At 48.3% G+C, this 22,016-nt stretch overlaps 1 protein-coding gene across 1 annotated transcript in view; it reads left to right on the top strand.

The window, feature by feature from the left end:
• LOC139268115 (interleukin-12 receptor subunit beta-2-like) overlaps positions 1-22,016 on the top strand; it is a 186,658-nt gene that overhangs the window by 63,259 nt on the left and 101,383 nt on the right. The window contains exon 12 of the mRNA XM_070886134.1: positions 79-234. Coding sequence (XP_070742235.1) covers positions 79-234 — 156 coding nt within the window. The remainder of the gene's footprint in view (positions 1-78; positions 235-22,016) is intronic.

Below are 22,016 nucleotides of genomic sequence, written 5' to 3'. Positions count from 1 at the left end.
CAGAAACGAATAAAAATAGAGAACGTTTTAGAGATCTGTGTTTGCTACATAGAAAAAGTTACATCTTTCTGCTTTCAGGACCCACAACAGGACCAAATGTGTCACTGATAAAATTTGATGGACACCAAGTGCAATTAAACTGGGGAGAAATTCCACTTGCAAAACAGCAAGGATTTATCACCAACTACACCATATACCTAAAAAGAGGTTCTGATGGGACTTACCTCATTCCATGTAAGTACAATTGCTTTTTTAAAATGTTTTTTATAACAAGTAACTTTATTTTCTCCTCTTTCTGTCTTGAGAAAAACAAGGTTGTAGATCTGTTCTCAGATGTCCACTCATGTTGCTCCATAGCTTCTTTTTGAGGTTGCAGGAGAAGGAGTGGGCTGAACATCTTTAATCTGTGCTACCCATGGTGTTCTCTCGCAGCACCCCCTGACCTGTGAAGGAACAGCATCACGGCAGGTCAGGGATATAAGGAGGGGCCAGCCCCAGACACAGCACGGCACCTCCCAACCTGCGAGGGAACACATCGCGGCAAGTCGTGGATATAAGGAGGAGCTAGCCACTGCAGGGAGCAGCGCGAGTTAGTCTAGGAGTGTGACAGCTTCGAGGATGGTGACTAGATTGACGTCACCATAATCCAGGTCACCGATTGGAGTGGTGGGCAAGACCTTCGGTGGGTTGGGACCCAGGTGCAGGAGGAGAGGCGGCGAGCAGCAGAGGAACGACAAGATCGGGGCTGAGGTGAGGCGAGAGTTCAGAGCCCAGGAGAGGCGAGAGTTCGGGACCCAGGAGAGGCGAGAGTTCAGGGCCCAGGAGAGGCGAGAGTTCGGGACCCAGGAGCGGCAGTGTCAAGGAGCGGCGGGGTCGTAGCCCAGGAGAGCTGCGCAGCATATAACAACAGCGGGGTCAGGGCCCAGGGATGGTGCAGCAGAGCCTGGTCCCCAGTCATCTTCGATCCCCTTGCCACTGGACCTAGACCTCGCTCCGTCAAGCCCATGTGGTGGCTGGTGTGCATCGGCCACTCCACATTAAAATAATTCACGCACAGGCATCTTCCACCGATTAAAATGAGTTCATCAGTCAAACTGAGTACTCACTTTTAGTGTGGAAGCAAGTCATCGTCAACCCCAAGGGACTGCCTATGATGATGATGACTATACTAATACCATGGGAAAGCAAGTCGATGATGAGGTTGGGAATTCACCATGTGGGCACAGCCCCATTTCCTATGATTCTGTGGTGTAAATACCTTTGTGCTTGAAAGTACTTGCACTTCTTGAACTCCATCCCCTGCACCTGTTTAGTACCAATATTATATAATCTTTGGGCTGGAACCTCAATGCATTCGCGCTGACATTGGTCGATACCGCAGCGATTTTAGTGCCGCCCGCGAACTTGATTACATTTTTACCGGCAGTGCTAATACTTACAATGAGACTGTGACATCAATGAGTGTGTAACAGCCCGCTAGTGCCCCGATCGCAATGTTGATTTGCTTACCGCTTGGCGTTATTCACGCCAGAATAAAAATGCGTTCAGACCTCGGATTGGCGCTACCACCGCGATATTTAAAGGGATGAGCAACCGGGTCATTGGGAGGTCAGATTGATTGCTTCCTTTTCAGATTGAGTTTTGACAGCTCTCACATTGTGCACATCGTTGCTTTGATGCTACTCTTAAAGTTTGTTCATTAGCATTTCTCAGAACATTTGGGCCTGCTGCTTTGTGTCATGCATGGATGCTGTGCTGGCAATGTACCTTGCCATCTGGCAACTACATTTGAGGTAGCGGCCGCAGAGACAGATCATGCCAGATGTGGCCAGAGGCAGGAGGAGGACCCAGAGGTAGGGTAAGGACCCGCAGACGTCGTAACAGGAGGCCTTACACTTTCCGGGAGCAGTTCTCCTACATTAATTTGTCAGAGGAGCAGTGCCTTAGAAAGCTACGCTTCAGCAAGGAGGTGGTCACATAGCTGTGTCATCTGCTGCAGCAAAACCTCCAGCCTCATATCAGGAGGAGGACTTCACTCTCAGTGGCAGTTAAGGTCACAGTAGCTCTCAATTTCTACACTGACGGCTCCTTCCAGGCTACAGCAGGGGATATAGCAAACATTTACCAATTCGCCGTCCATTGCTGCATCCGGGATGTAACAGACCTCTGTACAGCAGGAGAAGGGAGTACATCTCATTCAGCAAGACCAGGGAGTAGCAGTAGGAATGCTTCTGTGGATTTGCAAGGATAGTTCCGGGCGATATTGACTGCACTTATGTGACATTGCGAGCACCTCATCACAACGCAGAAATGTTTCGTAACCACAAAGGCTACCACTCTCTAAATGTTCAGTCGGTGTGCGACCACAGGCAGTTCATCCTTGCCGTGAATGGCCGCTATCCTGGCAGCACCCACGATTCATTCATCCTGCGATAGACCACTGTCCCAGCACTATTCCAATTATCACATGGAGCTCGCGACTGGCTGTACGGGGACAAGGGTTATGCATTTGCCACCTGGTTGATGACATCCCTCCTCAACCCCAACAATCGTGCTCAGCACACATATAATAAAAGCCATGCCACCACCAGGAACCTCATCGAGCAGACTATCGGGGTGCTGAAACAACGGTTCCACTGCTTTGACCATTCTGGAGGAGCCCTGTAGTACTCCCCTGATCAAGTCTCCCTTTTCGTCATTCTGTGCTACATGCTGCATAACCTGGCCATTCAGAGGGCCTAGCCATTGCCACCAGGGATTGCAGGTCCACCTCAGGAGGACGAAGAGAGAGCAGGAGGAGCAAGAGGATGAGGAGGATAAAGAGGATGATTGGAGGAGAAGGATGATGATGATGAGGAGGAGGAGGAAGATGAAGAGGAGGAGAAGGATCAGCAGCAATGGAGAAGTGAGCGTGCCAATGTTGCTTCAGCAAAAGCCGTGCATGACCGCCTTGTTATGCAACAGTTCCACTAAAGCAGCGATCACATGGCGATTGCGCAGCACTAACAAATCGCAATATGTACAGCGCAGCCCCTATCACCCTGCACATGACAAATGAAAAACAGCACAAAAACTGAAATTTCAAATTGGCCATTTATTGTAACCCCCAATATCAACCATAACCACCCACAACCAACAACAACAACAATATAGTTACAAAGAATAGTTTGGTATTCAAAAATAATAAACCACAAGCAGCAGCAAAAATATATTTACAAATTACTGAGCTGATGACGTCTTACTGTCCTTTTAAAAAAATATTTCCATTCTCCCCCATCCCAGCCCTAGTGCTCCTCCTTAATGGGGCCCCAGTGGCTGCAGCAAGGCTGCTGGCAGGCTGCTCACTCTGCGACACAGAGACTGCAGGTGGCCACCAGGACGTCCTTGACCAGTTCTGAGCCTGGAAGGCCTGGCTGCAGACTGCACCACCTCAGCATGGATGGCAGTAGTCTTGGATGGCTGGGGTGCAGACAGTGCCAAGTACAATGCTGGGAGTGGCAGTGGTGGGAACCAGAATGCTGTCATCCTGAGAGAGGACGGCATCTTCCATTTCCACCACCACACTGCCACTCCCCCGGGGCAGTGCCTCAACATCCAGAGCAATCTGCTGGAGCACAGATTGTTGGCCTGCTTCGGCACAGTGACTTACCCATTGGACTGCCGGAACCCATAAACGATAGCAGCAGTCAGTGCTGGCATGGTGTCATGTATTCAACTGTCATTGTAACCCATGTATAAACTGACCTAAGTTGTACACCGTGAGAACACTGACCACTAGGTGGTGAACTTGTGGGAGACACTCTAACCTGGACTTTCAGGTATAAAAGGGGAAGCTCCACCCACCTTCTTCACTTCAGTGCTGGCTAATAAAGGTTACTGGTCACAAAATGACCTTCTCTCAAGTATGTGCATTTGTACTGTATAGTAAGGACATATTATTGGTGATGAGAAACTGGGATTTAAACCACGCGAGCATGGCCACTAGCAGCACAGACAAGAGGTACTGTGTTGGTGATGATTGGGACGATTTTATTGAGAGACTGCAGCAAAGTTTCGTCACTAAGGAATGGCTGGGACAGGATTCGGCCGACAAACGCAGGGCTCATCTCCTGTTGGTTTGTGGATCCAGGACGTACTCCCTGATGAAGGACTTTCTAGTGCCAGAGAAGCCGGCGGACAAGCCTTTTGAAGAGCTCAGTAAGTTGATCGGGGACCGGTGAGCAGCATGCACATGGCAAGACACCGGTTTTACACGCACCGGCAGCGAGAAGGGCAAAGCGTTCCAGACTTCGTGGCAGACTGGCGAGCCGATGTAAGCTCCCATATGCATGCAGAGCGGAGATGCTGCGAGACTTTTTTATTGAGGGCATCGGGCACGCTGGGGTTTTCAGGAAACTGATTGAGACCAAAGACTTGACCCTGGAAACGGCGGCTTTGATGGCCCAGACATTTATCTCAGGGGAGGAAGAGACCAAAATGATGTTTGACAAAAATCTAGGTTTAAATGCAGCAAATGGACAGGGAGTCAACATTGTTAACGCGGCACACAGTTCTCCAGGCAGACAGGGGCAATCGGACATGCCCGAGCATGTAGTCAAACCCAAAGGGGGAATTCAACAGAGACGATGGCTAGCTGAACGGCGATTCATGCCACAGCAAGGGACAAGGCAGGGCCATCAATACCTGTTAAAGGTGCGCTTAAGAACAGTTACAGACACAGTCAGAGACGATCGACTGGTAATGGACCTTTTGTTTCCAACAACGGCTCATGTTGGAGGTGTGGAGGCAAACACACAGCCAGAGCTTGCAGGTATCAGCAATATACCTGCAAAAACTGCAACGTCAGCGGTCACTTGGCGCGTATGTGCAGGAAGCCTGCAGCCAGGTTGATGTACGAGGAGGACGTGCCCGATGTAAGCCCTACAAGGCCAAATGGACACTGGGGGAAATCGCTGGAAGCTGAAGTTCAGCGAGTTCATGTGGAGCACATATGCAGTTCATACACCAGAACGTCACCGATAATGATGAAAGTGCTTCTCAATGGCATCCCAGTATCAATGGAGCTAGACACGGGGGCCAACCAGTCCCTGATGAGTATCAAACAGTTCGACAAGTTGTGGGCGTCCAAGGCCAGGAAGCCAAAATTAGTGCCAATTGACGCACAGCTACGGACATATACAAAGGAGATCGTTCCGGTGCTAGGCAGCGCCACAGTAGTCGTGACCCACAAAGATTCGGAGAACAGGTTGCCACTCTGGATTGTCCTGGGCGACGGTCCCGCATTGCTGGGGAGGAGTTGGTTTGCTGTCATGAACTGGAAATGGGGCGATATCAATGCAATTTCTTTTGTGGAGCGAATGTCATGCTCACAGGTCCTGGACAAATTTGACTCGCTATTTCAACCCAGCATCGGCACTTTCATGGGAGCCAAGGTAGTGATTCACATAAACCCGGGCGCCAGGCCAGTACACCACAAGGCCAGAGTGGTGCCGTACGTGATGCGGGAAAAGATAGAATGTGAATTGGACCGCCTGCTGAGGGAAGGCATCCTCTTGCCAGACGAATTCAGTGACTGGGCGAGGCTGATTGTGCCGGTGATCAAGGCGGATGGGTCGGTCAGGATATGTGGCGATTACAAGGTCACCATCAATCGGGTGTCACTCCAAGACCAGTACCCGCTACCGAGAGCGGAGGATCTCTTTGCGACGCTATCCGGTGGCAAACTTTTTTCAAAATTGGATCTGACCTCAGCTTACATGACCCAGGAGCTGGCGAGTGAGTCAAAGAAGCTGACCACCATCACGACACACAAGTGGTTGTTTGAGTACAACAGATGTCTGTTCGGGATTCACTCGGCCACTGCGATCTTCAACGAAACATGGAAAGCCTCCTCAAGTCGATTCCAAGGACAGTGGTTTTTCAAGTCGACATCCTCATCACGGGTTGCGATACTGAAGAACACCTCCACAACCTGGAGGAGGTGCTACGCAGACTGGACCGGGTAGGTCTGCGACTGAAAAAGGCGAAGTGCGTCTCTCTAGCTCCAGAGGTAGAATTCCTGGGGATGAGGGTAGCAGCAGACGGGATCAGACCTACTGCGTCCAAAACGGAAGCGATCCGGAGAGCACCCAGACCCCGTAACACAACAGAGCTGCGTTCATTCTTGGGGCTCCTGAACTATTTTGGTAACTTTCTTCCCAAATTGAGCACACTGTTAGAGCCGCTACACGTTCTCCAACACAAAGGTCATGAATGGGTCTGGGGGGACAGCCAGGAAAGGACTTTTGATAGAGCACGCAATTTGTTATGCTCCAACAATCTGTTAACGCTATATGACCCATGTAAGAAACTTGTTTTAACGTGCAATGCGTCATCCTATGAGGTCGGGTGTGTGTTGCAGCATGTTAATGCCAAGGGTCAGTTACAGTAGGTAGCTTATGCCTCCAGAAGTCTGTTCCAGGCAGAAAGAGGCTACGGGATGGTAGAAAAGAAGGCGCTTGCATGAGTATATGCAGTAAAAAAAAATGCACCAGTACCTGTTTGGCATGAAATTTGAGCTGGAGACAGATCACAAACCCCTAACGTCCCTTTTGGCCGACAACAAGGCCATAACTGGAAATGCGTCGGCCCGCATACAGAGTTGGGCACTCACGTTAGCCGCCTATGACTATACAATTCGGCACAGACCGGGCACTGAAAACTGCGCCGATGCACTCAGCAAGCTCCTACTAGCCACCACCGAGGGGGCAACTGAGCATGCTGCTGAGATGGTCATGGCTGTTGAAGCTTTCGAAAGCGAAGGCTCACTCGTGACAGCCTATCAGATTAAAGTCTGGACAAATAAAGACCTGCTACTGTCTATAGTCAAGAAATGTGTCCTGAATGGGGACTGGGCAGCCATGTACGGGGCATGCCCTGAGGAATTTAAACCATTTCACAGGCGCAAGGATGAACTCTCGATTCAGGTCGATTGCCTACTATGGGAAAACCGAGTAGTCATGCCCCAGATGGGCAGAGACGTGTTCATCCGAGAACTCCTCAATGAGCACCCGGGCATTGCCATGATGTAGACAATTGCCAGGTCACACGTTTGGTGGCCAGGGATAGACACAGATCTGGAACTTTGTGTTCGCAGGTGCAACACGTGTGCCCAGCTGGGCAATGCGGCCAGGGAAACCCCCCTTAGCCCCTGGCCCGCCAAGCCATGGTCGCGCATCCATGTGGACTATGCAGGTCTTTCATGGGAAAAATGTTTTTGGTTGTAGTAGATGCCTACTCCAAATGGATCGAGTGTGACATTCTCCATTCAAGCACATCCTCTGCCATGGTAGAAAGTCTACAGGCAATGTTCGCCACCCATGGTCTACCGAACATCTTGGTCAGTGACAATGGCCCGTGCTTTACAAGCATTGAATTGCAGGACTTCATGGCAGGAAATGGTATCAACCATGTCAGAACGACACCGTTCAAGCCGGCCTCAATCGGCCAGGCGGAACGAGCAGTGCAGATAATCAAACAGCGGATGCTCAGAATCCAAGGGGGTTCCCTACAAAGCCGCTTATCGTGCCTCCTGTTGGACAATAGATCCCGACCAGACCCGCTCACAGGTGTTCCACCCGCAAAGCTGCTAATGAAAAGGACGCTCAAAACCAGGTTATCCCTTATACACCCCAACCATGAAAGAAATTGTTGAGAGCAGGCGCCGGTCACAATGTGACGACCATGACAGGAATGTGAGGGCACGATGTATTGATGTCAATGACCCTGTCTTTGTCCTCAACTACGCTGCAGGGCCCAAATGGCACTGTGATTGCTGAAGTGGGGAATAGGATTCTGGTAGTTAAACTTACCAATGGACAAATCTGCCGCAAACACGTGGATCAAACAAAAAGAAGGTTCAGCAACCCCATAGAAAAAGCAGAGGAAGAACACGATGTAGAGTTCACTCCACCACAGGTCACCGAACACCGGAACCAAGTGGAGGAGAGCCCAGTCACTGTAGGCAATCCGGACAGGCCTGAGGCACCGCAAACATCAGACACTCAGGCCAGCACCCAACAACCGGAGCACCAACTCAGGCGCTCTACAAGGGAGCATAAACCACCAGAGAAATTCAACCTGTGATCCCAATAAGACTTTGGGGGGGAGGTGATGTCATGTATTCAACTGTCATTGTAACCCATGTATAAACTGACCTAAGTTGTACACCGTGAGAACACTGACCACTAGGTGGTGAACTTGTGGGAGACATTCCTAACCTGGACTTACAGGTATAAAAGGGGAAGCTCCACCCACGTTCTTCACTTCAGTGCTGGCGAATAAAGGTTACTGGTCACAGAGTGACCTTCTCTCAAGTATGGGCCTCGTGTGCATTTGTACTGTATAGTAAGGACATATTATATGGCATCAATCTGAGTCTGCACGAGAGCAGACTGAGTTTGCATGCCACGAAACATTGACTCTATTACAGCACTAAGCCATTGTGTTGCTTCAGCCTGTGCTGCAATAGCTGCTGCTATCTCGCCCATGACATGCGGCATGAGGTCTAGGTCCCCACGGTCCATCTGCGAGCCCACCATTCTTTGCAAGCTGCCAAGGATGGTCTCGAAGGTGTGGTGGGAAACATGCGCAATGCTGGAGGTGGCATCCAAGATCGGGCATCCTTGCCATTGCACCCAGAAGCTCGCTGTGCATGCCGCTGACCATCTGGCCAAAGCTTCCACATCAAGGTCCTCATCTGAGTCCTGCTGAGCAGAACTCACCATGAACTCACCCTCTGGGGAGCAAGCCCTTGAGCTTTCCTTGCCCTGTGGCGTTGCTGCATGCCATTGGGTCCCGGAGCATCACTTTCCTCGAACCCCAGGAACATTGCCTCCTCCAGCAATGTCGTCTCGTCAGAATCGGAGGCAGCTTGCTGAAGTGACTGATACGGCAATGGGGGTCTCCTCTCCTTCCTCCTCGTCTCCGTCGTCGCTACGAGTGGAAGGCTGAGGAACAGGCTGCTGCCGTGCTGGCTGATTATCTGAAAGCATAAAGGCACAAGTGTGCGGTTAAGTTCAGGGGAGGGGGGAAGGAAGGGAGCAAGGAATGGAGCCAGTATACCTCAGTGGAAAATGGCAAAGGCTTGTGCTTTGAGGGGGAAGTGGCATGAGAGAAGAGGGAGAGGTGAGGAATATACCATTATTGCCCCCATGGGGGTTGGGCTTGCCATGTGCTGCAGCTCCCATGAGTTGTGCGCTGATGATCTGTTGGACTCTCTTCTCGAGGTCAGTGAGGGACCTCAGTTCAGCCTCATCTCCTCCCGTCCTTTCGTCCTTTCCTGCTCATGTCTATTGTGAGCCAGTTTGGCCTTCAAGAGAAAATAAAGCGTGTAAGTGAGTGTGGAACTATGTGTTTGTCACATGTGCCTACTGTAGTTGATTAGCTGTTAATGTATAGAAGTTGTGAGATGTGGATGTGATTTTCATTAGTTGGACACAGTTTGTGGGTGTGTGTTGGGATGTGGCAGTTTCTACAGTGTGTACAAATAATGAGGTTGACATTGCAATATGCAGAGGTTTTGGAAGACTGTACTCACCCTGACCATCCCAGTGAGGTAATTGAACTTTATCCGACATTGCGCCGCAATCCTGTCAACCACGCTCCGAGCTGAGACATACTGGGCAACCTCCCTCCAAAGTCTCCTAAAAGCATTTGACAGTGGCCTCCTGCCAGTATCTGGGAACATGGAGGCCCGTCATCTCTCCACCAGAGCCTCCAGGGCATGGTCACTAAATCGCACTGCGCATTGGCCTCTGAGCAGCCATCATGCTTGTTCCACTCCTCCTCCTACTGCACAGGCTGGAATGATGAATTTGAGGCTATGCAGCATCATTGCCCCTCCCCTTTAAGAACCAGATGGAGCCAGTATGTCTGATTGGTCTCCAGATTAGTGCACCGGAAAGTGATTAGCGCTATGAGGGTAGCGCCCCGCTTGTCGATAGTATCGCTCTGAGAAATGTGCACCACTTGATTTAGCGCTCCTCTTCCCTCTTGGAGCACTAAAAATCAATTTCCCAATCACCGGCGCTAATTAACGCTAGGTGCTAAACTTACCAACCAAGCGATGTTAGCGCCTCAAAATAGTCATTAATCAATTTTCCCCCTGTAATGTATTTGCTTCATGGTTTCTTTGCTTAAGAATTCATAGCAACACATTGCTATTAAGAACTAGTTGGTTTGTTAGCAAAGGTTTAACAATCATACTCCACATTACCAGTTCATCCACCAGGTTCACAACCACATGCCCCATCGTGAATCCCCTAAGCCCAACTGGCTGGGGTTTTATTGAGTCTTGTGAACATCAAGTGACTGGCTAAGCCACTCACAATTCAACAGCTCTACAAACCTGTGAGCATACTCACAGGTTCATACATTATACCCTCCTTATACTTTCATTTGATTATTGGTATGCATTGTCTGCCAGGTTTAATAATCAAGGGCAACATGGCAGCATTATAACCACATTGATTCTGCACAAAAACAGCTGTGACAGGAAATAACCCTCATCAACCATTCCCCAGTAGGAAATAAATTATTTATTTGTACAACAACAATAAAACTAAAATGTAGAAGCCAATAAAGATCACATGCACTTCATCTTTGTTTTATGTCTACAATTTTCAGTCAGAATATTATACCTGTAGTACTGCTTCAGGGGCGGCTTGAGTTAGATGCTCTGCATTTGCAATCATCCGATAGGATTCTTTCAGCAAGTTGGTTGCATAGAAACATAGAAACATAGAAAATAGGTGCAGGAGTAGGCCATTCGGCCCTTCTAGCCTGCACCGCCATTCAATGAGTTCATGGCTGAACATTCAACTTCAGTACCCCATTCCTGCTTTCTCGCCATACCCCTTGATCCCCCTAGCAGTAAGGACCTCATCTAACTCCTTTTTGAATATATTTAGTGAATTGGCCTCAACAACTTTCTGTGGTAGAGAATTCCACAGGTTCACCACTCTCTGGGTGAAGAAGTTCCTCCGCATCTCGGTCCTAAATGGCTTACCCCTTATCCTTAGACTGTGACCCCTGGTTCTGGACTTCCCCAACATTGGGAACATTCTTCCTGCATCTAACCTGTCTAACCCCGTCAGAATTTTATATGTTTCTATGAGGTCCCCTCTCATTCTTCTGAACTCCAGTGAATACAAGCCCAGTTGATCCAGTCTTTCTTGATAGGTCAGTCCCGCCATCCCGGGAATCAGTCTGGTGAACCTTCGCTGCACTCCCTCAATAGCAAGAATGTCCTTCCTCAGGTTAGGAGACCAAAACTGTACACAATACTCCAGGTGTGGCCTCACCAATGCCCTGTACAACTGTAGCAACACCTCCCTGCCCCTGTACTCAAATCCCCTTGCTATGAAGGCCAACATGCCATTTGCTTTCTTAACCGCCTGCTGCACCTGCATGCCAACCTTCAATGACTGATGTACCATGACACCCAGGTCTCTTTGCACCTCCCCTTTTCCTAATCTGTCACCATTCAGATAATAGTCTGTCTCTCTGTTTTTACCACCAAAGTGGATAACCTCACATTTATCCACATTATACTTCATCTGCCATGCATTTGCCCACTCACCTAACCTATCCAAGTCGCTCTGCAGCCTCACAGCATCCTCCTCGCAGCTCACACTGCCACCCAACTTAGTGTCATCCGCAAATTTGGAGATACTACATTTAATCCCCTCATCTAAATCATTAATGTACAGTGTAAACAGCTGGGGCCCCAGCACAGAACCTTGCGGTACCCCACTAGTCACTGCCTGCCATTCTGAAAAGTACCCATTTACTCCTACTCATTGCTTCCTGTCTGACAACCAGTTCTCAATCCATGTCAGTACACTACCCCCAATCCCATGTGCTCTAACTTTGCACATCAATCTCTTGTGTGGGACCTTGTCGAACGCCTTCTGAAAGTCCAAATATACCACATCAACTGGTTCTCCCTTATCCACTCTACTGGAAACATCCTCAAAAAATTCCAGAAGATTTGTCAAGCATGATTTCCCTTTCACAAATCCATGCTGACTTGGACCTATCATGTCACCTCTTTCCAAATGCACTGCTATGACATCCTTAATAATTGATTCCATCATTTTACCCACTACCGATGTCAGGCTGACCGGTCTATAATTCCCTGTTTTCTCTCTCCCTCCTTTTTTAAAAAGTGGGGTTACATTGGCTACCCTCCACTCCATAGGAACTGATCCAGAGTCAATGGAATGTTGGAAAATGACTGTCAACGCATCCACTATTTCCAAGGCCACCTCCTTAAGTACTCTGGGATGCAGTCCATCAGGCCCTGGTGATTTATCGGCCTTCAATCCCATCAATTTCCCCAACACAATTTCCCGGCTAATAAGGATTTCCCTCAGTTCCTCCTCCTTACTAGACCCCCCGACCCCTTTTATAACCGGAAGGTTGTTCGTTTCCTCCTTCGTGAATACCGAACCAAAGTACTTGTTCAATTGGTCCGCCATTTCTTTGTTCCCCGTTATGACTTCCCCTGATTCTGACTGCAGGGGACCTACATTTGTCTTTACTAACCTTTTTCTCTTTACATATCTATAGAAACTTTTGCAATCCGTCTTAATGTTCCCTGCAAGCTTCTTCTCATACTCCATTTTCCCTGCCCTAATCAAACCCTTTGTCCTCCTCTGCTGAGTTCTAAATTTCTCCCAGTCCCCAGGTTCGCTGCTATTTCTGGCCAATTTGTATGCCACTTCCTTGGCTTTAATACTATCCCTGATTTCCCTTGATAGCCACGGTTGAGCCACCTTCCCTTTTTTATTTCTATGCCAGACAGGAATGTACAATTGTTGTAGTTCATCCATGCGGTCTCTAAATGTCTGCCATTGCCCATCCACAGTCAACCCCTTAAGTATCATTCGCCAATCCATCTCAGCCAATTCACGCCTCATACCTTCAAAGTTAGCCTTCTTTAAGTTCTGGACCATGGTCTCTGAATTAACTGTTTCATTCTCCATCCTAATGCAGAATTCCACCATATTATGGTCACTCTTCCCCAAGGGGCCTCGCACAACGAGATTGCTAATTAATCCTTTCTCATTACATAACACCCAGTCTAAGATGGCCTCCCCCCTAGTTGGTTCCTCGACATATTGGTCTAAAAAACCATCCCTTATGCACTCCAGAAAATCCTCCTCCACCGTATTGCTTCCAGTTTGGTTAGCCCAATCTATGTGCATATTAAAGTCACCCATTATAACTGCTGCACCTTTATTGCACGCACCCCTAATTTCCTGTTTGATGCCCTCCCCAACATCACTACTACTGTTTGGAGGTCTGTACACAACTCCCACTAACGTTTTTTGCCCTTTGGTGTTCTGCAGCTCTACCCATATAGATTCCACATCATCCAAGCTAATGTCCTTCCTAACTATTGCCTTAATCTCCTCCTTAACCAGCAATGCTACCCCACCTCCTTTTCCTTTTATTCTATCCTTCCTGAATGTTGAATACCCCTGGATGTTGAGTTCCCAGCCCTGCTCATCCTGGAGCCACGTCTCCGTAATCCCAATCACATCATCCCTACACCAAATTCTTCGGGGACCTGCAGGGTATGTATTTAATTGGAGTGGAGCATTAGACCATAAGTGGAGATCGTTGTTAGGTAAAGGTATCATGAGAACATAAGAACATAAGAAATAGGAGCAGGAGTAGGCCATTTGACCCTTCGAGCCTGCTTCGCCATTCAATAACATCATGACTGATCTGATCCTGGCCTCAACTCCACTTCCCCGCCCGCTCCCCATAACCCTTGACTCCATTATCATTCAAAAATCTGTCTATTTCCACCTTAAATATATTCAAAGACCCAGCCTCCACAGCTCTCTGGGATAGAGAATTTCAAAGTTTCATGACCCTCAGAGAAGAAATTCCTCATTTCTGTTTTAAACGGGCAATACCATATTCTTAAACTATGCCCTTAGTTCTAGTTTCCCCTATGAGTGGAAATATCCTCTCTGCATCTACCCAGTCAAGCCCCCTCAGAATCTTATATATTTCAATAAGATCACCTCTCATTCTTCTAAATGTCAAGTAGTATAGGCCCAACCTGCTCAATCTCTCTTCATATGACAACCCCTTCATCTCAGGAATCAACTTCCTGAACCTTCTCTGAAATGACTCTAATGCAAGTATATCCTTCCTTAAATAAGGAGACTAAAACTGTACGCAGTACTCAAGGTGTGGTCTTACCAATGCCCTGTACAGTTGGAGTAGGACTTCTCTGCTTTTATACACCATTCCCTTTGCAATAAAGCCCAGCATTTAATTTGTCTTTCTGATTACTTGCTGTACCTGCATGCTAACCTTTTGTGTTTCATGCACAAAAACCCACAGATGCCTCTGTACTACAGCATTTTGTAATCGCTCGCTATTTAAATAATAATTTGCTTTTTGATTTTTCCTACCAAAATGGATAACCTCACATTTTCCCACATTATACTCCATCTGTCAAATTTTTGCCCACTCACTTAGCCTGTCTGTATCCCTTTGTAGATTCTTTGCGTCATCCTCACAACTTGCTTTCCCACCTATCTTTGTATCATCAGCAAATTTGGCTACATTACACTCGGTCCCCTCATCCAAGTCATTAATATATCATAAATAGTTGAGGCCTCAGCACTGATCCCTGTGGCACCCCACTAGTTACAGTTTGCCAACCTGAAAATGACCCATTTATCCCGATGCTGTTTTCTGTTAGTTAGCCAATCCTCTATCCATGCTAATATAATACCCCCAAGCCCGTGAGCTTTTATCTTGTGCCGTAACCTTTTATGTGACACCTTATCGAAAGCTTTCTGGAAATCCAAATACATGATATCAACTGGTACCCTGATCGTTATATCCTTAAAGAACTCCAGCAGATTTGTCAAACATGATTTCCCCTTCTTAAATCATGCTGACTCTGCTTGACTGCATTATGATTTTCTAAGTGTCCTGCTACTACTTCCTTAATGATGGACTCCAACATTTTCCCAATGACAGATGTTAGGCTAACTGGTCTATAGTTTCCTGCTTTCTGTCTCCCTCTTTTCTTAAATAGAGGTGTTACATTTGCAGTTTTCCAGTCCTCTGGGATCTCTCCAGAGTTCAGGGAATTTTGGTAAATTACAACCAATGCATCCACTATCTCTGCAGCCACTTCTTTTAAGATCCTAGGATGCAGGCCATCAGGTCCAGGGGACGAGTCCACCTTTAGTCCCATTAGTTGTCAAGGGATATGGAGCAAAGTGGGATAAATGGAACCGTGGTACACATCAGCCATGATCTATTAGAATGGTGGAACAGGCTCAGTGAGCTGAATGGTCTACTCCTGTTCCTATGTAACCATGTTTTTTTTTGTCCCCACAAATAATGAGAAATTAAGCTGTATCAGATATTTACCGCATCCAAATTCATGTTGGCCTTCAGTGTCATTGGAGGAAAGACCTTAACTATCCAGTAAGTTAGCTGTATCAAACCTTTTGGAGCAGGAGGCTGGGTCCATATCCAAATTCAAACCCCTAATTATCTAAGTAACAAAGAAACACTGGGAGGAAATTGCCCTTCAGATAAAGGCCGGGTGGTAAGGCCTTACCAACCTGGGGTGGGCAGAGGGTGCGACCCATGCTCAATTGCCCCGGGCCAAGAATGGTGGGAATGGGTTTCTGCCACACCCCGTATTTCCGCCCCACCCGATGCACTGACCTATTGTCGGCCGTGCGCCAATCCCTTACCACCTGGCAGTGACCCACGTTCCGCCCTGTGGGGGAAATTGCCCTGCGGGAGCATGGCAGCTGCCGATCGGTGCCCCCGACAGCTTCGTAAGATGGGAAGCTGCCAGTGGCTGAGCAGTGTGGCCACCCTTAAAGGGGAGGGCATACCGCCACGGCCGGCATTTTGTTTTAATTAGTCGGCCCGACAATGGCAGCCGCCAGTTTGACCGGGCCACCAACAGGCAGCCTGGTACCCTGTCTTGGGTGCCAGGCCACTGGCCCAGCCAAACTCCTCCCTGGTGGCCCAGTGGTCTCCATTGAGACCTGACTAGGCCTTTCAACGTTCCTCTCCTTTACATGAAGGGGAGGGACGTTGCAGCGCGTCAGCGCGGTGGTGATGGACACCGCCCCACTCCCGACCCGATACCGCCTCCAACAGCATCCCAAGCACTGGGAGGCGGTGTCAGAGTTAAAGTGCCTAATTTTCTGGCTCTTCCCTCCGACTCCTGCTGGGCACTAAATTTCCAGAACATCATTTTCCAGTCCTCTCTGGCTACAGATGTGGTGCCGGAGAACTGGAGGGCTGCTAACGTACCTTTGTTTAAAAAGGGAGAAATGTATAGACCGAGTAATTACAAGCCAATCAGCCTAACCTCAGTGGTGGGAAAAGTATTGGAAAAAATTCTGAGGGACAGGATAAATCTTCATTTAGAAAGACACGGATTAATCAGCTTGGATTTGTTAAACAAAGGTCGTTTCTGACTAACTTGATTGATCTTTTTGAGGAGGTAAGTGTTATATATGTGGACTTATATTTACTTTGTACAGCCACCAGAGGGCTATCCCCCAGAGTCCCAAGGGATCCCATAATCCCTTGGGAGCACAGGTACTTAAGAAGGCTTCACAGGTTGGAGAGGCACTCTGGAGACCTGCAATAAAAGACTACGGTCACACTTTACTTTGAGCTCACAGTGTTCAGTCTGACTCTTTCTCCATACATTACAACTGGCGACGAGATATAGATAACGAACCCAAAGATGCAGAGAACAGTGGGCATCCTGGAGAAATTCTCAGAGGGAGATGATTGGGAAACTTTTGTGGAGCGACTCGACCAATACTTTGTGGCCAACGAGCTAGATGGGGAAGAGAGCGCCGCCAAATGAAGGGCGATCCTCCTCACCATCTGTGGGGCACCAATGTATGGCCTTATGAAGAATCTGCTCACTCCAGCGAAATCCACGGAGAAATTGTACAACGATTTGTGCATACTGATCCGAGAGCATTTGAACCCGAAGGAAAGCATTCTGATGGCGAGGTACCAGTTCTACACCTACAAAAGATCCGAAGGCCAGGAAGTGGCGAGTTATGTTGTCGAGCTAAGATGCCTTGCAGGACATTGCGAATTTACAGGACATTTGGAGCACACGCTCAGAGACTTTTTCATACTTGGCATTAGCCACGAAACCATACTTCGCAAACTTTTGACTGTAGAGACCCCAACCTTGAGTAAGGCCATAGCGATAGCCCAGGCGTTCATTGTCACCAGTGACAATACTAAGCAAATCTCTCAGCACACAAGTGCTGCTACAGGTTCTGTGAACAAAGTGATGTTGTTTTCAAATCATAACATACAGGGCAGGTCACACATACCTGCAGCTACATGTCCGCAGATGTCTCAGAGTTCACCATCAAGGATGATGAATGCAAGGCCATTAACTCCTTGTTGGCGCTGCGGGGGTGATCATCGTTTCCATTCATGCCGATTCAAAGGATATGTTTGCAAGGGCTGTGGAACAATGGAACGACTCCAACGAGTGTGCAGGTGAGCTGCTAAGCTTGTTAAACCTGCAAACCACCAGGTTGCAGAGGAGGATCACGACGAAACAGAGCCTCAGATAGAGGAGGCAGAGGTACATGGGGCACACACATTCACCACGAATTGTCCCCCAATAATGCTGAATGTTGAACTAAATGGACTCCCGGTGTCAATGGAGCTGGACACGGGCGCAAGCCAGTCCATCATGGGCAAAAAGAATTTCGAAAGGTTGTGGGTGCAACAAGGCCTCAATGCCAGCCTTAACTCTAATTCGCACGAAACTAAGAACTTAAACCAAAGAACTGATTCCTGTCATCGGCAGTGGTACCGTAAAGGTCTCCTACGATGGAGCGGTGCACAAGCTACCACTCTGGGTGGTACTGGGCGATGGTCCCATGCTGCTCGGCAGGAGCTGGCTGGGAAAGATACGCTGGAACTGAGATAACATCCGAGCGCTATCGCCCGCTGATGACACTTCGTGTGTCCAGGTCTTAAACAAATTTCCTGCGCTGTTCAAACCAGCCATCGGGAAATTCCAAGGAGCAAAAGTGCAGATCCACCTGATTCCGGGGGTGTGACCCATCCATCACAAGGCGAGAGCAGTACCGTACATGATGAGAGAAAGGGTAGAGATCGAGCTAGACCGGCTACAAAGAGAGGGCATCATCTCACCGATCGAGTTCAGCGAGTGGGCCAGTCCTATTGTCCCAGTTCTCAAGGGAGATGACACCGTCAGAATCTGTGGCGATTACAAAGTAACTATCAATCGTTTCTCCCTGCAGGACCAATACCCACTACCAAATGCCGACGACCTCTTTGCAACGCTGGCGGGAGGAAAGACATTCATGAAGCTGGATCTGATTTCAGCCTACATGACGCAGGAACTGGAGGAATCATCGAAGGCCCTCACTTGCAGCAACACGCACAAAGGTCTTTTTTTGTTTATAACAGATGTTGAGCGATATTGCAGAGAAACATGGAAAGTTTACTGAAGTTGGTCCCGCACACCGTGGTTTTCCAGGACGACATCTTGGTCACAGGTCGGAACACAGTCGAGCACCTGCAGAACCTGGAGGAGGTTCTTAGTCGACTCAACCGCATGGGGCTCAGGTTAAAATGCTCAAAGTGCGTTTTCCTGGTGCCTGAAGTGGAGTTCCTGGGAAGGAGGATTGCGGCGGATGGCATCAGGCCCACCAACGCGAAGACGGAGGCAATCGAGAACGGACCGAGGCCACAGAATGTGACGGAGCTGCGGTCGTTTCTGGGACTCTTGAACTACTTTGGTAACTTCTTACCGGGTCTCAACATCCTGCTAGAACCACTGCATGTCTTACTATGAAAAGGGGGAGAATGGGTTTGGGGCAAAATCCAAGAAAATGCCTTTGTAAAAGCGAGAAAATTGTTATGCTCAAACAAATTGCTTGTGTTGTATGATACATGTAAGCGTTAGATACTAGCATGTGATGCGTCGTCATATGGCGTCGGGTGTGTATTGCAACAAGCTAATGATTTCGGGAAATTGCAACCGGTTGCTTATGCATCCAGGAGTCTGTCTAAGGCTGAGAGAGCCTATAGCAAGATTGAAAAATAAGCGTTAGCGTGTGTCTATGGGGTAAAGAAAATGTATCAATACCTGTTTGGGCTAAAATTCAAATTGGAAACCGACCATAAGTCACTTATCTCCCTGTTTTCTGAGAGTAAAGGGATAAATACCAATGCATCGGCCCGCATCGAGATGGGCGCTCACATTGTCCGCATACAATTACATCATCTGCCACAGGCCAGGCACAGAAAATTCTGCCGATGCTCTCAGTAGGCTGCCATTGCCCACCACGGAGGTGGAAATGGCGCAGCTCGCAGATCTAGCCATGGCTATGGAAGCATTTGAAAGTGAGCAATCACCTGTCACTGCCTGGCAGATCAAAACCTGGACAAGTCAGGACCCCTTATTATCTCTCGTCAAAAGCTGTGTGCTTCACGGGAACTGGTCCAATTTCCCGGTGGAAATGCAGCAAGAGATAAAGCCGTTCCAGCGGCGCAAAGATGAAATGTCTATACAGGCAGACTGCCTTCTGTGGGGCAATCGAGTAGTGGTTCCCAAGAAGGGCAGACACACCTTTATCAATGACCTCCACAGTACCCACCCAGGCATCGTAATGATCAAAGCGATAGCCAGATCCCACGTGTGGTGGCCCGGTATCGATGCGGACTTAGAGTCCTGCGTTCACAGATGTAATACATGCTCGCATTTAAGCAATGTACCCAGGGAAGCGCCGCTAAGTTTATGGTCTTGGCCCTCCAAACCGTGGCCTAGGGTACATGTTGACTATGCAGGCCCGTTCTTGGGTATAATGTTCCTTGTGGTTGTAGACGCGTACTCCAAGTGGATTGAATGTGAGATAATGTCGGCTAGCGCGTCTGCTGCCACTACTGAAAGCCTGCAGGCCATGTTTGCCACACGCGGCCTACCCGATGTCCTGGTGAACGACAACGGACCATGTTTTACCAGTGCTGAGTTCAAAGAATTCATGACCCGTAACAGGATTAAACATGTCACATCTGCCCCGTTTAAACCAGCGTCCAATGGTCAGGCGGAGAGAGCAGTGCAAGCTATCAAGCAAGACTTGAAGAGGGTAACTGAAGGCTCACTGCATACTTGCCTATCCCGAGTCCTGCTTAGCTACCGCACGAGACCCCACTCACTCACTGGGATCCCACCTGCTGAACTGCTCATGAAAAGAGCACTTAACACAAGGCTCTCGTTCGTTCACCCTGATCTACATGATCAAGTAGAGAGCAGGCGGCTTCAACAAAGTGCAAAGCACGATAGCGCAAATGCGTCACGCGAGATTGAAGTCAATGATCCTGTATTTGTATTAAATTATGGGCAAGGTCCCAAGTGACTTCCTGGCACTGTCGTGGCCAAAGAGGGGAGCAGAGTACTTTGGGTCAAACTTTCAAATGGACTCATTCACCGGAAATACTTGGACCAAATCAAACTCAGATTCACGGACTACCCTGAGCAACCCACCTTGGGCCCTACCTTTTTTGATCCCCCAACACATACACCAGTGGCAACCGACACCACGATTGACCACGAAGCAGAACCATCATCCACAGCAGCCCTGCAGGGCCCATCACACAAGGCAGCCCAGCAAGGCCAGGTGCACAGAAGCCCAGCGAGGGCCCAACAAATGATTGAACAATACCAGCTTTCACACCGAAATGATCAACCAGGGCAAGAAGGGCCCCAGATTGATTCACATTGTTAATAGTTGCACTATTGACTTTGGGGGGGAATTGTTGTTATATATGTGGACTTGTATTTACTCTGTACAGCCACCAGAGGGCTCATTTCTCCAGCGTCCCAAGGGATCCCATAATCCCTTGGGAGCACAGGTATTTAAGAAGGCTTCACAGGTTGGAGAGGCACTCTGGGGACCTGTAATAAAAGACTAAGGTCACACTTTACTTTGAGCTCACAGTGTTTAGTCTGACTCTTTCTCCATACGCTACAGTAACAAGGAGGGTTGATGAGGGCAGTGCATTTGATGTAGTGTAGATGGATTTTAGCAAGGCTTTTGATAAGATCCCAAATGGCAGACTGGACACGAATATAAAAGCCCATGGGATCCAAAGCAAAGTGGCTAGTTTGATCCAAAATTGGCTCAGAGGCAGGAAGCAAAGGGTAATGGTTGATGGGTGTTTTTGTGAACGGAAGACTGTTACCAGTGGGGTTCCTCAGGGCTCAGTACTAGGTCCCTTGCTTTTTCTGGTATATATTAATGATTTAGACTTCAATGTAGGGGGTATGATTAAGAAGCTTGCAGTTGTTACAAAAATTGGCTGTGTGGTTGATAATGATGAAGGAAGCTGTAGACTGCTGGAAGATATCAATGAACTGGTCAGGTGGGCAGAACAGTGGCAAATGGAGTTCAATCCAGAGAAGTGTGAGATAATGCATTTGGGAAGGGCTAACAAGGCAAGGGAATATGCATTAAGTGGTAGGACACTGAGAAGTGTAGAGGAACAAAGAGACCTTGGAGTGCATGTCCACAGATTCTTGAAGGTAGCAGGCCAGGTGAATAAGGTGGTTAAGGAGGCATATGGAATACTTGCCTTTATTGGCCGGGGCATAGAAAACAAGAGCAGGGAGGTTATGCTTGAACTGTACAAAACACTAGTTAGGCCACTGCTAGAGTACTGCGTGCAGTTCTGGTCACTACATTATGGGAAAGATGTAATTGCACCAGAGAGGGTACAGAGGAGATTTACAAAGATGTTGCCTGGACTGGAGAATTTTAACTATAAGGAAAGATTGGATAGGCTGGGTTTGTTTTCTTTGGAATAGAGGAGGCTGAGGGGAGACCTGATTGAAGTGTATAAAATTATGAGGGGCCTAGATAGAGTGGATAGGAAGGACCTATTTCCCTTAG

The sequence above is a fragment of the Pristiophorus japonicus genome, chromosome 8 (genome assembly GCF_044704955.1).
Source record: "Pristiophorus japonicus isolate sPriJap1 chromosome 8, sPriJap1.hap1, whole genome shotgun sequence".
NCBI classification, from domain to species: Eukaryota; Metazoa; Chordata; class Chondrichthyes; family Pristiophoridae; genus Pristiophorus; species Pristiophorus japonicus.
This window is presented reverse-complemented; position numbering and strand designations above follow the sequence as displayed.